Source organism: Merops nubicus, unplaced genomic scaffold, assembly GCF_000691845.1.
Source record: "Merops nubicus isolate BGI_N331 unplaced genomic scaffold, ASM69184v1 scaffold21371, whole genome shotgun sequence".
Lineage (NCBI taxonomy): Eukaryota > Metazoa > Chordata > Aves > Coraciiformes > Meropidae > Merops > Merops nubicus.
Window position 1 is genome coordinate 18,922 of NW_008589274.1, and position 15,601 is coordinate 34,522.

Here is a 15,601-nt window from a genome sequence, read left to right on the forward strand (position 1 = left end):
TTTCTTTTTCAGCCTCCCTTTTAAAATTAATTACCTGTCAAACCTCCACATCTGACTCATCCCTTCTGAATTGTCACGTGGCAAATGTTTAGCTGTTAAGAGAGAGCAGTTTACTTTTTGGGTTGTTGTAGTCCTCCTGAATTAGATGTTCTGGAACTGCAGAGGACTGGCAGGGCTCAGAATCTCTTTTCTCATTTGGAAGTTATTCTTATCATTGCAGATCTAAATGATGAGATGTTTGGTCAAGCTGTCATTACCTAACTTGTGGAATAAACAGTGGTTCAAAGGGAAGGACAGAGCCCTGTCCCTGGAGAGGAACAATCCCAGGCACCAGCACAGACTGGGGGCTGACCAGCTGGAAAGCGGCTTGGCAGAGAAGGACCTGGAGATCCTGGTGGACACCAAACTGAACGTGAACCAGCCATATTCCCTTGTTGCAAAGAAAGCAAACAGTGTCCTGGGCTGTATTAGGAGGAGTGTTGCCAGCAGGCTAAGGGAGGTGATCCTGCCCTTCTGCTTGGCACTGCTGAGGCAACTCCTTGAGTACTACAGGTACATCCAGGTCTGGGCCCCCCAGTACACAAGAGAGGTGGACATACTGGAGAGAGTCCAATGAAGGGCTAGGAAGGTGATGCAGGGGTTGATGAAAGGTTGAGTGAGCTGGGACTGTCCAACCTGGAGAAGAGCAGGCTAAAGGGACCTCATCAATGTCTATAAATACCTGAAGGGAGGGCACAGAGGATGGAGCCAGGCTTTTTCCAGTGGTGCCCAGGGACAGCATCAGAGGCAATGAGGACACTCTGAAACACGGGAGGTTCCTTCTGAACATCAGGAGACACTTCACTGTGAAGGTGACTCAGTGCTGGCACAGGTTGACCAGAGAGGCTCTGGAATCTCCTTTCCTGGAGACACTCAGAAGCCACCTGGACACGCTCCTGGGAAATGTGGTCTAGGCAGACCCGTGTGAGCTGAGGGGTTGGATGGAATGATCTCCAGAGGTCCCTTCTCAACTCAGCCATTCTGTGAGTCTGCAATAGCATCATTGCTGCCAGGAGAGCTGGGATGAAGTAAGCTTTGTGGCTTGGTTGAGTGACATCAGCTACGGCAGGGCTCTTTTACTTTTTTCTTTTTTTTTTTTTATAAATCAGGAAAAAAAGCAGGATTAATGTGTGAGAGTAGTGGTTTATGAACCATACAAACTGATGATAATTTAGAGAGTTTAAAAATATCTTAAAGATGAATGTCTCAATAGCATATTGCAAAATAAAGAGCGATGACTGTTCTGCTCACAGAAATCTGAGTAACCCTTTTGCCTCTGTACCCACATCACCATCAGGAAAAATACTGAGGCAACCCCCCCAAAACGTCTGCAGGGCACAGGCAGAGGTGTGGTACTGCCAGGTCACCACGTTGCTGTGCTCCCTCCTGTGCTTTGCTGGCAAAAGCTGTTGTTTTACTTGTGCTACCTACATCATGCTCTTCTGCCAGAGATCCAAGCAGGCAGGCTTGCTTGTTGCATGACAACAAAAGTAGCTTTTGGTTAACTATAGATCTGTAAAAAACATACCTGTGATGCAGAAAATGATCTGTACTTCCACAAGAGCTCTGATTTCTCCTACTTAAATAGTTTATTGAGATTTAATGATGTTCCTGGATTTTGTACATGACTTTGCGGACATTTTGTATAATTTTATGCCTTAAATAGGCCAATTTTATTTTATCTTATTTCAAACCTAATGACTTGTGCTCTGAAATTTGGGCTTTAAAGGACTGGGTCACGGTTGAAAGGGGAAAAACGTCTTGCCTGAAGGCTCCTCTCCTCCAGGAGCAGCTGTATTTCTCCCTGCTCTATTCTGCAGTCTGGCAGTGCTCGGGCCGCCACCCCACGGTAACAAAAGTGGTTAGAAATACCGGCAGAGTAGCACAGAGTGACAGAATCTATTTATTTTCCTGCTGTGCAGGTGAATGTTGCTTTCCAAGCAGCTTTTATCAACTGTAGTACACCAGTGTCTTCAGAGGAAGTGCCCTTGGCCTTCACTGTGATGACCTGAAGAAAGATGTTTCACGTGAAGGTCTCTGTGTTAACCCTTTGGTGAGAGCTCCAGCATCTTGATGAAGTGTTTCATGAAGAATATTCCAGTTTTGTCTGTTTTGGCACAGAATGTTGGTATGAAACGTTGCTGCTTTTGAATAGGTATTGTATGTGTGACTGGTAGTCCTGTTCAGAGGCTTTTACTTAGTGCAGATTGGAAATAAATATATTAATGATTTAATGTAGAACAAAAAGTACATTGAAATTCTGCAGGGAGAAGAGTTATATGGATAAAGATTTATCTTCTGTAGAATTAAACTGCTCTCACTGGAAATCACTGACGTTTTTAACTGAGCTTGTTAATAAGCTTGCACCTTCCCCTGTACAATATTTTAGACTGATCTGAACAAAAATTGTAACTGCTTACTTCACCAGTTATCTAATATGCCTTATTCTTGGCAGGGCAAGAGGTCTGTGCTACAAAGTTGGGCTCATGTTGCTTTGGAGGGTCTGCTGTTTTGGAAAAAGAGCATATTTGCATTGACTCATTTACTTAGTACATTTTTTGTTTTTTTCTTTATTCCTTTTTTTCTTTTTTATACATAGTAATTTTGGGCAGAGTGAGGGAATATCAAGATTATTGACTATCTATTGGTTATATGTAACTGTTTTTAAACCACTTCAAGCATATCAAGTGGAATTGAACATAAATTAGCATCAATCATTTGAATAAAACAGTTAACCTGGTAATAGTAAAGCAAAATATTTGGATGAAACTTTGAAATCAGGCTAAAACAAGTCTCTGTAGTGTTTTCACTGTACTGGGAAAGGCAATTGCACATGCTGTGAAAGTCAATGTGGTACTTATTTGACAGAGGAAAGGTTTTGAGCATTATCTGCAAAAGCACCAAAATCACTTGAGAGTGTTTAAAGCTCTGCCAGTAAAGTTAAGAGAATTCCTGAGCTTTAAAATCTGTGTAAAAATTCTTTGTATGCACTCCAAATTGACTTGTAACTCCTGTATCCACACCCAATTACTGACAGTCTCTTGCTGGTGTACCTTTCTCATGTGATTTGCTAGGGACCTGAATTGATGGATATGTCAGAGAAGTTTCCCCAAAACAAGTTGTTTCCAGTGCTTTGTGTGTTTTTACACATTTTCCCTAATATTTCTGCCCTTGCAATGACAGAGTTCCTCAAATACCAGTTTTGGTTGTGATCTAAATATTTCTTTTTCTTCACAGGATGCTTACAGAGAAAACTTCTTTTCTAAGCCATGACTCTCTACTTACCTTTAATAAAAGTATCCATATTTGTGGCTGAAACATTGGATACGCAAAAAAATTGCCTTGCCTGTGTTGTACTAAAATTCCCTTAACAGTCTTCTCTTTGGTAAAGGTTTTTTAGAGAGAGTGTTTTATTTTCTTGTCTGTTTTGTAGCAAATTCTGAAATCGAAGTGTCTGTGTCTGCGAGAAATGTGAGGAGGTTGCTTAGTTTCCAGAGATACCTGAGATCTTCCCGTTTTTTCCGTGGTATCACTGTTCCAAATTCTTCAAACATTTTAGATGATGATTATAATGGACAAGCAAAGGTTGGTTGCCTCATTGTTATTTTGTATTTTTTTGTGTGTGTGTATGTACATGTATGTGTCTTAATGAAGTCCAGCCAAAATTACATGGTTTCCAACAAACTCCTTTGCTGGCCACAAGTTTACTGGGATGATTTTCACAGCTTAGGTGGGTAGAGGTTTTGGGGTTGCTTTAATAACTCTGGTGAATGGAAGATGCACTTTAATAGTTGAAGAAAGGCAAAAGTACCAGAGGCTGGATGGAGTTGAATGGGAGGCAGCAGGCAAAGGTTGCTCCGTGCTCTGCACTTTCTGTTAAGAGATCAGGTAGAGGGTGAAGGAGAAATCTCCAACCACTTTTGTCAGGGCATTTCTTGGGTTATTTATTTTTTAAAAAATTCATAACGTATTTTAAAGGTTTTTTTGGTTATCAGACAAAATTATTCTTTTAATACTAATTTTTATATGTCAGAATCCAAAGATTTGTGTCTGTCTCTGAGATCTTAAATACTCCTCAGTGCTGTGAGCAAGTATCCATATTCTGAGGAAAAAATGACAGCTTTTGTGTTTTCTTTCAGTGTATGCTGGAGAAGGTTGGAAATTGGAATTTCGATATTTTTCTTTTTGATAGACTGACAAATGGTGAGTTTACTTTTGCTATTTCATTTGTAGCTTGTCTTAGCATAACTATTGCTCCTACCTTGCAGTGCTTTTTAGTTTACAAGCAATCACATAAAAATTTCATCAGGTAGTACTTTTTGATTTAATAGTTTTTAATCTAAATCCTAGTTTGCCTGGTCACCATTAAAATACTGTTACTGTCAGTACTGATTGTAATAATTGATTTGTAGAAGAGGCTGCTCTGGTACTTTCTAGGTTGCTGTTCCCTCTTAATATTTGAAGTATTAATTTCATATAAATTAAGAAATATTTTTGCTAATTGGGTCTGTTTTAATTGTGGAGTGCTGGTAATTTGTGATTGTGTCCCAAAGGTCACTTATACTGAACAACTATTTTTTCTGATAGAGTAGTTCTGTTACTTCCCAGTACCACAAAAAGGCATGTTGGTATGAATGCATTATAATGATGACATATTGAATGCCATATTGTATGATGACATATCGAATGCCTAGACAATTAGGAGCTGAGCAGATAGAAGCTGCTGTACAAAACACAGAAAAGGAAAAGAATGTTATGGTTAGTTTTGTGCACCCATTACAAATTGCAGTAGGGAATAGAGAAGTAGTTGGTTAAAAAACAAAATAAAGTATTGTGGACAAACAGAGAAGAGATCTGTCCGTGTGTGGGAAGGGAGGAGGGAGAGCTGCTGCTGTGGGCAGGGGGAAGTGGGGTATCAGAAATAAAATTGGAAGCTGAATTTTTAATAGAGTGGAAGGATTTTCAAATACTGCTGGTACAGCTTCTGTTGTGGAAGCATTCCTGTACCATCTGGTTTGCAGCCTCCTTTAGTCATTTCAGGCAGACCTTTTGAGCAGTCCCCTTTGTGAAAGTTTAAGGGGAGAATGCTGGGTATAAAACTCTGCTTGATGAGCTGCCCCCGGCAAGCCTGTAAGCAACAAATGACCCAGTAAATGCCATCGGAAGAACTGGGTATCTTACTGGGAGGAAGCAGCATGCACGTGCAAAGGTGTTAAGCCTAGAAATAAGATAGATTTGGCAGAAATTTGTGGCCTTTTGTACTTCAGTTTCTGTCTGTGCCAAGTTCCTTAATTCCTGCTAAATGGAGGTTGTCAGAGTCAATGTACCGAACCAGAGTTACCCGCTGCCACGTGTCGCTTGCGGAGCAAATAATGCACAGGCTGTTTCAAGGAGACACCTGCAAGCTGCTTCTCTTCTCCCTTTACCATTTTACTTGTCTTACTACTGCAAGTGATTTTAATATTATAGCTGTGAGCACGTGAAGTAAATGGTAAGCTTGCAATAGCGTTTATTTCCTAGGGAAACTTAGAACTTTGAATTTTGGGTCAAGTAAGTAGTAGTTTTGTGAAATACATGCCACAAATGAGAGATACCATATGTAGAATTAGCTTTTTTTCTTCACCTGACTATTCATTCAGTTCTAGGCTATAAGTCTGTTTGTGATACGTTGTGTTGTGATATTTATAAAGTTGAGTATTGCCATAACTGGTTTGCATGCTGGAATGCAATTTTTGGTGTTTTTTTTTAATATTCAGTAACATTTTCCTGCTATCAGTTGACAGTGCACAATTGGTGAATGCATTCTAATTACTCAAAATCCCTGCCTGAGATAGCTAATGGAATCTTGTCATGCAGTGAAATTTAAATAGTTGTTGTGAATTGGCGTAGAGGAATTTGCTTGTATAATTTTTGTAACAAATTTGTTTGAATTAATATATTTCTGATGAACGAGTCGCTGATTATATGGCTTCCAATGAATTAGTATTTTCCTCTCATTTTTAGGAAACAGTCTAGTCAGCTTAACCTTTCACCTGTTTAACCTTCATGGACTAATTGAACACTTCCAGTTAGATACGATGAAGCTTCGTAGATTTTTGGGTAAATACAGCTTTTTATGATGATGAATTTTGCTGTTTATCTGCGTTTTGATCCCTTAAGTGAAGTGCTGGTTATAGTTTAGCAAGAAGGCTTGAAAAGTACTGATGCAGCCCAAATTGTGGAGTGAGTTAAATTCTGTTGATTGAGGCAATCTCTCAAAGTTGCTCTGAGTACAGAAATCTCCGTGTTGCATCCAAACAAGTATTAACAAGTTGAGTAGTTCTGTAGCAGATACTGTATTGTATTTATGAAACTGAAATAACTGGGAATGCATGTGACATTGTGTGACAGTTTTATTGGGAGAGGCTAGACAGCTCCTTTCTTTGGTTTGATTTTTAGTTCTGTGGTTGTGTTTTTGTGTGTGTGTGTGTTTTTTTCCTGAAGTTCAGGATATAGTTGCTGCTTTCACTTGGCAGCTGAAGGAGCTGTTCTGCATCCCTGCACCATAGATGCAGGTGCCAGTGTGAGGCTTCCTCCCATCACTTCTGCTCTGACAGTACCTTCTATTCAATTTTTTTGAGTGGGATGCCTTTTTTTTGTTGTTAACTGAGAAGAAGAAACAAGTTTCTGGTCCTTTTTAGCAGGCTTTCACAGTTTCAGGGAAAACAATTTTGTGGTTACAAAGCTTGTCATTTAACAGGGGAGACATCACATTTGGAAGGCTTTTCTCCCCTTTCAAATAAAGGAATGGTTTTGTTTTCATTCTTTGGTTCTTTCAGCTTTAAAAAAATTTTGTTTCTCTCTTGCATTTCATATTGATTTAAAGTGGATTCAATTCCTTCCAGTTTCAAAAAGGTAGATCAGCTGACCTCGTGGACTGATCTATTAGAATTTGAAAAAATGCTAGTAGAAAAAATGGTCTTGGGCTACTCAAGCTGTAACCCAGCATGGTCTTTGTCTTTCTCATCTTGCTTATTTCCTGATTAGTTGCAATTTAGCAAATGACAGCACTTGAAATGAAAGACCAGTTAGGACTGACTAGATTAGTTAGCTGGTTATTGAGAGATACCAATAGTCTTATCTACATATGATGACTCTAAGCCCTAAGTTACTAAAATGGGATTAGATTTGGAAGAAGACAAAATTTTATTCCCATTTGACCACCTTTCTCTTTTTGCTAATGGCTTCTACTTCACAGTAGCAAGAATAACATTCCTTTGCTATCCTGGCCCATCTGGCTCTTGAAGGAACCCTTCCTCCAAATACAGCTTCTTAGCATGAACCAAGTTAATTCTTTTTTTATTCTTTTCTTTAAGTTCACCCTATGTCTTATACCCTAGTCCAAAATAATCTGAAGATCAAATTACAGAAGTCTAGGACAGCTCAAGTGGTCCATAGTGCCACACAAAATTCACTTAAATTCAGAATTTACTGGAATCTTTTTAAGGAGGGAAATCTGATTGTAGTCCTTAATAAGATCTCAGTGCTTTATTTTTGTGTGTGTATATATATAAAATCACATATGTATGCATGTATTAATGTTTATTTATACACAGATGGAGCCTTTCTGTGATTCCCAAAGGTTCCTTGGAGATATGTCTCCTCCTACTCTGTGTTTTCAAGTTCTTCTTCCAAACCCAAACAAGGGGAGAGATGATACTGGGTACTGCATCCCTGGAAACACAGAGTTATGGTGCCATGCTAATGCTGGCCAGCCACGATCATATCACTGTCCTAGGTCTGTTTGACTGAAACAAATAAGACAACTGTAGCCTTTGAGTATCTGGACCAGCCTTTGAAGCCACAAAAAACTGAAGAATGGGTGAAGGATCTCCCCATTAATGCACTGAATGTGAGGAATAGATGAAAGGGTTGTCTGCTGCAGCTGCATAGAGCCCAAAGATGCTTATTTTAGTGATTTTTCCCTGTGGGGTGTCAGCTGAGCATTGAGTACTGTTGAGACTACGGGATGGTTGCCATATCTTGACTTCTTGTGACCCACAGCTCTTCACAGAGCCCTGACAGTAACTCTGAAACATTACAGTGACATGGAGAGTACTGGCTTTAAACTGAGCAGGAAAAGAGGCTGTGTGTTGTGATTCTTTGAATGGGACTGATGGACCATAGCCAGCCAGGAAGATGGCCTGCAGAGGTTTGCTTGGAAGAGCTGAGGTGCCATGTCGGGCAGAACTGGAGAATACAGTTTGATTGCTGTGCTTCAGGTCTTCTCCCCCTCCATCCTTCTTTTAACATCATAGTTCTCCCACTCTGTGTACTCAAGCTAGTGTTGATGCCCTTTGAAGTATTCTACCTGTAAGGTTTAAGGATGGCCAGGAAAATGGAAGAGGAGGAAAACAAGGGAAGAAGTTAAACAGGGAATGTTAAATCTGAGAGTGGTTAGTCAAACCATCTTCTGACTGAGATGATTCCTTTCTAAATTTCATATGGGCTTAAATTTGCCTGAGTACAAGTATGAGAAGATGCCTAAACTCTGTAGAGATGGCTTTCCATGAGCACTCTTCTGAGGGGGAAAGCAAAGTGTTTTGTGTGACAGGAAAGCAGAGACTGATTCCTCTGATCCTGTCTCTTTACAATGTATGATGTGACATCATCCCAGTGCTTTGGTAGATAATATCATCTTCTTTCTCTATTCAGGTCACCTCAACCTTCAGGTAGGGAGATTATCAAAGGGAGCCTTGCTGGGGAAGTTCTCCAAGTCAGAGCATCTCAGATTACATATTGATTTCAAGTTGTTCAGTTTTTGCTCTGAGATGACTTCTTCTGTAGTTGATTTCATTTCTAAAATGCTGTTTCTTCACATAAAAATCTTTTATACCTGTGTCGTGGTTCAGCTGATGATTTATTGGCTGTGGCACTTTTATGTGGATGTAACTTGTGCTGTTACTTATTCCTGTGCCTAACAAGGCCATAGAAAATGGTACTTGGGGGAAATTGCTGGTTTATTTAAATGTGGGTGTTTGTTATTTCCCTGCAGTGATGGTTCAAGAAGATTATCACAGTCAAAACCCTTATCATAACGCAGTTCATGCTGCTGATGTGACTCAGGCCATGCACTGTTACTTAAAAGAGCCCAAGGTAAGGGAGTGTCCTTGCTTTCCCCTGCACCCCCAGACAGAAACAGGCATTTGTGAGGGTGTGGGTTGTGTTTGCCCATAGGAAGGTCTCTGTGTATAGGCACGTCATGAAAAACAGACCCTTAGAGGTGGCTTAGCAAGACATGAGGGGTTCTTCTCAGCCTTTCTACAGCAGGGAAGTGTGACAGGCCTCTAGGAGCTGAGCTAGTTCAGTATTTGTTTCTTGGATTGCTGGCTGGAAGTGCCAGCAGTGGGCCCTCATGGCCCAGAAGGCCAGTGGTCTCCTGAGGTGTGTACAGACATGTGTGGCCAACAGGTTGAGGGATGTTCTCCTTTCCTTCTCTGCTCTGGGAGGCCATCTCTGGAGGGTTGTGGCCAGTTCTGGGTTCCCCGGTTCAAGAGAGACAAGGAACTACTGGAGGGTCCAGCAGAGGCTTCAAAAATGCTGAGGGGCCTGGAGCATCTCTGTGCCCTGGAAAGGCTGAGAGCCCTGGGGCTGTTGAGCCCAGAGAAGAGAAGACTCAGAGGGGATCTGACCAATGATGATCAAGAGCTAAGGGGGGTGGGAGGGGCAAGAGGCTGGGCCCAGACTCTTGTCAGTGGTGCCCAGTGACAGGACAAGGGGCAACAGGCACAAACTGGAACCCAGGAGGTTCCATCTGAATGTGAGGAAAAAGTTCTTCACTGTGAGGGTGCCCAAGCCTGGAGAGGCTGCCCAGAGAGACTGTGGAGTCTCCTGCTCTGGAGAGATTCCAAACCCACCTGGATGTGATCCTGGGCAGACTGTTGTGGGTGACCTGGAGCAGGGGGGTTGGACAAGATGATCTCCAGAGGTCCGTTTCAACCTGCACTGTTCTGTGATGTCTTAGACAATTCCAGGGCTAAATCCTGGCGTTCTGTATTAGATTGGGACTTGCTATGCTCTCTAGGCAGATGAGACAGGGTCCCTGCCGTGATGCAGATCATCACCAATCTCATATTCCCTTGAATGACACAGCTCTTTATTCTGCTTCTGAACTTAAAAAACAAGTTCTGGCTCCATAGATGTTTTTCAGAGGCTCTTTGCCCACTCCTCCCACTCAGTTTCTCAGATCAATTGTTGGTGCAGGGAGCCAAATCAGAGCTGATTCGTGAGGAGTTTTGGAAGCTCTGGAAGTTTTGTGATGCTTCAGATGCAAGTATAGGCTTTGTGTTTTAGTAACATCTACAGCTATAGGTTCTGCTGCACCAGAGCGTGTTACAGCCGTGGGAGGAAGGAGAGATGGTAAATGGAGCAGGGGAGATGAACTACAAAAATTTCCTCTGACTTTCTGTTGGTTAGTTAATTTCTCCAAAAGAACAGCAAACCCGTGCCAGCCTTTCTCAAAGGGCACGCTTGTGTTGCTAACAGGATGTTGTTATCTTACAGCTTTCCAGATCTTTGACTCCATGGGATGTGCTGCTCAGTTTAATAGCAGCTGCCACGCATGACTTGGATCACCCAGGCGTTAACCAACCTTTCCTCATTAAAACAAACCATTACTTAGCAACTTTATATAAGGTAAGGACAAAACGGGGTTTGTTCTGTTAAAAGTGAGCTTGGAGGATGCCCAGGTACAGAAAGGGAGAGTAAATTGTGGCGTGTTTAGCTGGGGGTAGCTTTGAATCAGACATTGTTTCCGTGCCATTGGGATTAAAAAAACACAAGCTAACAAAGTATTCAGGAGTTGTGAGTTTTAACTGCCCTGAAATTAAAAAAAAAAAAAAGAGAGAAAACCACCACCCCCAAAACCCAATGAATCTGTCTGGTACCACTCTACACCAAGAGCTGTTCGGATTAAGAAAAAGTAATTGATGGATACCTGTGATCCCCTTTTATTCACAGAATACCTCAGTATTAGAGAACCATCACTGGAGATCAGCAGTGGGCTTGCTGAGAGAGTCGGGTTTATTTGCACATATGTCCTTAGAAGACAGGTACGTTTCCACCAAATAGTAGAGGTGAGCTTAAGATGTTGTAGTAGATGACAGTGTGGTTGTCACTGAGGTAAGAGAGCCTTGCAAAACAGGCTGAGTTCTTGCACAGCAGCTCTGGATGCAAAGTGCAGATGATCGTCTCTTGTCAGGGTTCCGTGGTGTTGGAGCAGAGCTGTCCAGCTGCAGGGTGGCCTTTGGAAAGTGACATCTACTGTGAGCAGGCTGCAGAAGCGTGTGCATCTTTGCAAGCACCTGTTGGGCTCAAGCTTGGCAGCCTTTGCTCCTTCAGCCACCACAACTGCAGTTTAAAATAGCCCCTCTTCACCCACCTGGAACAAGAAACAATCTTTAAACAATTAGTTTGTGCATTTTTAAGAAAAAAAAAATATGGAAATGATGGGGAGGGGGTCTAAAAACTGTTGTAGTCTTTCTAGAAGCTCCCAGTGAAACATCCTGGTATTTCTGGGGGTGTTGTAGGAAGTTTTTCAGAAAGGGAAAACCAGAAAAAAACACCCCGAAACACTCAACCCGGGAACAGCTCAGTGAAAATGTTGGTTATAAAGCTTGTGACTTGTATAATAATGGGTAGGGAATGGCTGTTCTTAGCTGTGCTGCTTTTCTGACTCTGTGCTGTGACTGGTTCCAGGCAGCTGATGGAAAGTCAGATAGGTGATCTCATTCTTGCCACAGACATCAGTCAGCAAAACGAGTATCTGTCCATGTTCCGGTCCCACCTGGACAGGGGAGACCTCTGCCTGGAGAATGCCAACCACCGGCACTTTGTTTTACAGGTGAGCTGCTTGGAAAGGGTTTTGAAAATGTAATTTGAGAGTGAAAAATAATGTACTTAAAATGCTAAATACTCCTCTCAAAACGAAGTAGAAATATCTTTTAGTTCTTTTATTTCATTTCAAAAAGGTTGTTCCCTCACTTCCATCTCCCCCGCTTCCCCGAAGTGATGTTCTGTGTTGGCGAGTCTGAGAGCTGCTGAAGCAAGGAGAGTGGTTTCCATGCAGGGTTTAGTTCTGATGACTCTGGTGTAGTCTCAGAACTGTGAAATGCTCTGTCAGAACCTGTTTCAGGAGGAAAGCTCCTCGCTGTCGCTGTGAGTCACTCAGCAGCTGGGCTAGAGAGAGGTTCAGTGAATTTAAAAACCAAAGTCTTCAGTCTCTTTAGATGTAGAGAAATTTTTATTATTGGGTTCCTATTGTGGGCTACTAGAGAAAGCAGACAAACAGATCAGTCCTAGAATGATGGAATCCTGGAGTTGTTTTGGTTGGAAGAGACCTTTCAGATCATCAAGTCCAACCATTCTCCCAGCACTGCCAGGTCACCACTAACCCATGTCCCTCAGCACCACATCTCCATGGCTTGGAAACTCCTCCAGGGATGGGGACTCCACCACTGCCCTGGGCAGCCTGGGACAGGCCTGGACAACTCCTTTGGGGAAGAAATTGTTCCTCATGTCCAACCTAAACCTCCCCTAGTGCAACCTGAGGCCATTTCCTCTCATCCTGTGCAAAACACTGTTAAAAATGTGAACTTCATAGCCAGAAATACAGGATACTATTCACTTACTTTGTTTTTCTAAGTTTATTTTTGTGTCCTGTATGTTCAGTGCATACACTAAATATAGTGCCCCTGAAATACGTTGACTGAATTTGTCTATTGGTCAGATAATCATAAGTTCTGATAGGCTTTAAAATATGATTCTAGAGAATGATTGAGAGAGAAGCTCGAAGGGCAGGCAGGTTTGTTAGTGCCAAAATGATCTGCTGTCAGGAGGTAAATAACCGGAGGTGCAGAGGGAACCTAAAGCTGTGTTTGCTTCCTAGATGGCTCTGAAGTGTGCTGATATTTGTAATCCCTGTCGGACGTGGGAGCTGAGTAAGCAGTGGAGTGAAAAAGTTACAGAGGAGTTCTTCCATCAAGGCAAGTGAGAGCAACAGGATCTGTGGGTACATTGTACGTTTGTGCTGTGGAGAGAGCAGCTGTGAGTCAGAGCTGCCTGCAAATAAAGGGATTTCTGTTCAGAGTCCTACATTTACAGTGCAGCTTGGGATTTTTTTGCTTTCATGGGGTGTACATTTGAAAAGGTCAGTGCTACTAAAACGTGATGAAGAATGTGCTTAGAACCTGATGGAGAGGGGCTGGTTCAGGAGAGACTTCAGCCTGCAAGGTGCTGCAGGGCAATAACTGCAGTCACTTTATGCAGTGGTTTCAGTAACTTCTGAAATATTTGTCACGTGTCACCACCATTTTGACTTTGGCAGCAAGGCCTGTTGGGGAGCAGGTGAGAGCTGGGGAGGAGTATCATTACTGTGCAGTTAAGGCTACTTATGTGAGCAGTTAATAAAGCTTTTAATTGACAAACGGAGTGAATTTTGTCTGCTATTCTTAAATTGCTGTAATAATAATGGACAAAATTCACTCTGAATTGCTTTAATAATAAAACAAAAGGTGCTGCTTCTCTCTTAGGATTGGCTCAGCTGACCCAGGGTGCAGCCACCTCCGCTGGCGTTCCCTGACTCCACCAGGGTGTGGTGTGCACTCAGGGACTGAACACCTGTATTGTGCTTCTGTTTCCTTAGGAGACATTGAGAAGAAATACCACTTGGGAGTGAGCCCGCTCTGCGACCGCCAGACGGAGACTGTGGCCAACATCCAGATTGGTAACTGCGCTCCCACTTGTGTCCGTAGATTTCCTGCAGGAGGCAATTTGGAAACAAACTAACACAAAAACCCAAACCCAACAACCCACAATGCCTTTTAGATACATTTGCAAGGGGTTGTCCATGCTCTGTGTGTGTGCTTCTAAGAGCAAGGCTATTTCCATTTGCTGTGTAACATTCTCCTTGGAATGGAGTGGGATTGGAGGGAGAATGGTGAATAGCTATAATTTTACTTTTGTTTTTTTCCCCCTAAATTGAGTTGGACTTAAAATAGTAAAATGATCTTCAGCAGTTATTTTTAATAAAGTTACTTCTGTAGATTGAATAGGACTTGGTGAAAAACATAGTAAGGAAAAGAATCAATTTAACTACAGAGTGTGAATTAGTGCATTAAATGAAGAGACAAAATGTCTTTTTTTCCCGTTTAATGTCATCAGACTGTCTCTGGGGTAATTTGTGATGAAAATATTTCATTTAGAAATTAGGTTTCCTAAATTCCTGTGACTCAGTGGCTAATGTTTAGATCCCTACCTACATGTTCTCCCAGTATTTTCCTTTATTTGGTCAGTCAAAGAGAGGAGGTTAAACTGTTACCCTCCATAATGCTCTTCTGACTGACTAGTAAAATGGAGGAAGTGTTTTGTGAAGCAGCCTGCATACGGAAATGACCTTTCAGACGCGGGTTGTAGAGGAGTCGCCTGACACGTTGTTTATTTGGGGTTTTTTTACTCCTAAATTTTATTGAAAATGCTTAGTTTGAGTGGGGGTCTTTTTCTTTCTCCTTTTTCACTGGGGCGTGCCTGTTGGCTTGTTTTTGAAGGTTTTATGACGTACCTGGTGGAGCCACTGTTCGGGGAGTGGGCGCGGTTCTCCAACACGCGGCTGTCGCAGACCATGCTCGGCCACCTGGGCCTGAACAAGGCCAGCTGGAAGGGGGTGCAGCGGGAGCAGGCCGGCGGCGGGGACGACGGGGACCCCGCTTTCGAGGAGATGGACTCAGACATATTACCTCAGGAACCTCGATTGTCCTGACCTCAATCTTCATGACTAAACTGCCTCTTCTCTTGGTATCTGCACGACTGGATTAAAGGAGATACTTTCCAGCCCAAGGTTTTGCTAAAACGATAAAATGATGCCAGCATTATTTATTTCCAAGTTTTCCTTTGACACAGACCATTTGGACCCAAATTTTTTTAAACTGCAAGATCAGAACATAGAGCAATATGCACACGCCTCGGTTGGTTTTCGTTTGGAACCTTGAATTATGCAAAGCACAGCAGTGACTGAGCCTTGGAGGAACAGTTTGAGATCTTTGTTGTGCCACAGGGCTTCGGGGTTATTTTGGTGAAACTCAGAACACGGTCTCCCGGCCTGAGACTCGGGGTGGATTGTTCTGCTTTCCTGGAACTCGGCGAGCCTCGCGTACCTTCCACTCAGCCCGTGTCCTACGGAAATGTGAAGTGCCCATCCTCTGCTGCCTCTGGCAAGACTTGATGTTTACACATGTACTCTGAAACTCTCGGTTCTAGACTCAAACCTTTGCGCATGGCTGTGAAGGAACCACTAACTTGGGTTTTTGGGGTTGTGTTTTTTTTTTTTCTTTTTTAAAAGAAAACAAGATCAAATCGGAGACTGCAGCTCTTCTTTGGATGCCAGGAAAGCCTCCCATTTGCCATAATTTTGTTTGTGCACTGGGAACTGAGCATTCATCATAGAGCACAGCCAAGCTTTACTCCAGTGCTGTATGGGAATGCCATTTTTTAACGGCGGAAAACACTTTGGAGTTTGGGAAGGGGCGGG

At 42.4% G+C, this 15,601-nt stretch overlaps 1 protein-coding gene across 1 annotated transcript in view; it reads left to right on the forward strand.

The window, feature by feature from the left end:
- Positions 1-14,908, forward strand: part of PDE7A (phosphodiesterase 7A) — a 33,726-nt gene extending 18,818 nt beyond the window's left edge. The window contains exons 4-13 of the mRNA XM_008949558.1: positions 3,473-3,624; positions 4,179-4,242; positions 6,043-6,138; positions 9,074-9,174; positions 10,582-10,713; positions 11,038-11,129; positions 11,776-11,920; positions 12,965-13,061; positions 13,721-13,801; positions 14,622-14,908. Of these exons, the coding sequence (XP_008947806.1) occupies positions 3,473-3,624; positions 4,179-4,242; positions 6,043-6,138; positions 9,074-9,174; positions 10,582-10,713; positions 11,038-11,129; positions 11,776-11,920; positions 12,965-13,061; positions 13,721-13,801; positions 14,622-14,833 (1,172 nt within the window). The 3' untranslated portion in view covers positions 14,834-14,908. The remainder of the gene's footprint in view (positions 1-3,472; positions 3,625-4,178; positions 4,243-6,042; positions 6,139-9,073; positions 9,175-10,581; positions 10,714-11,037; positions 11,130-11,775; positions 11,921-12,964; positions 13,062-13,720; positions 13,802-14,621) is intronic.
- The last annotated feature ends 693 nt before the right edge of the window (positions 14,909-15,601 follow it).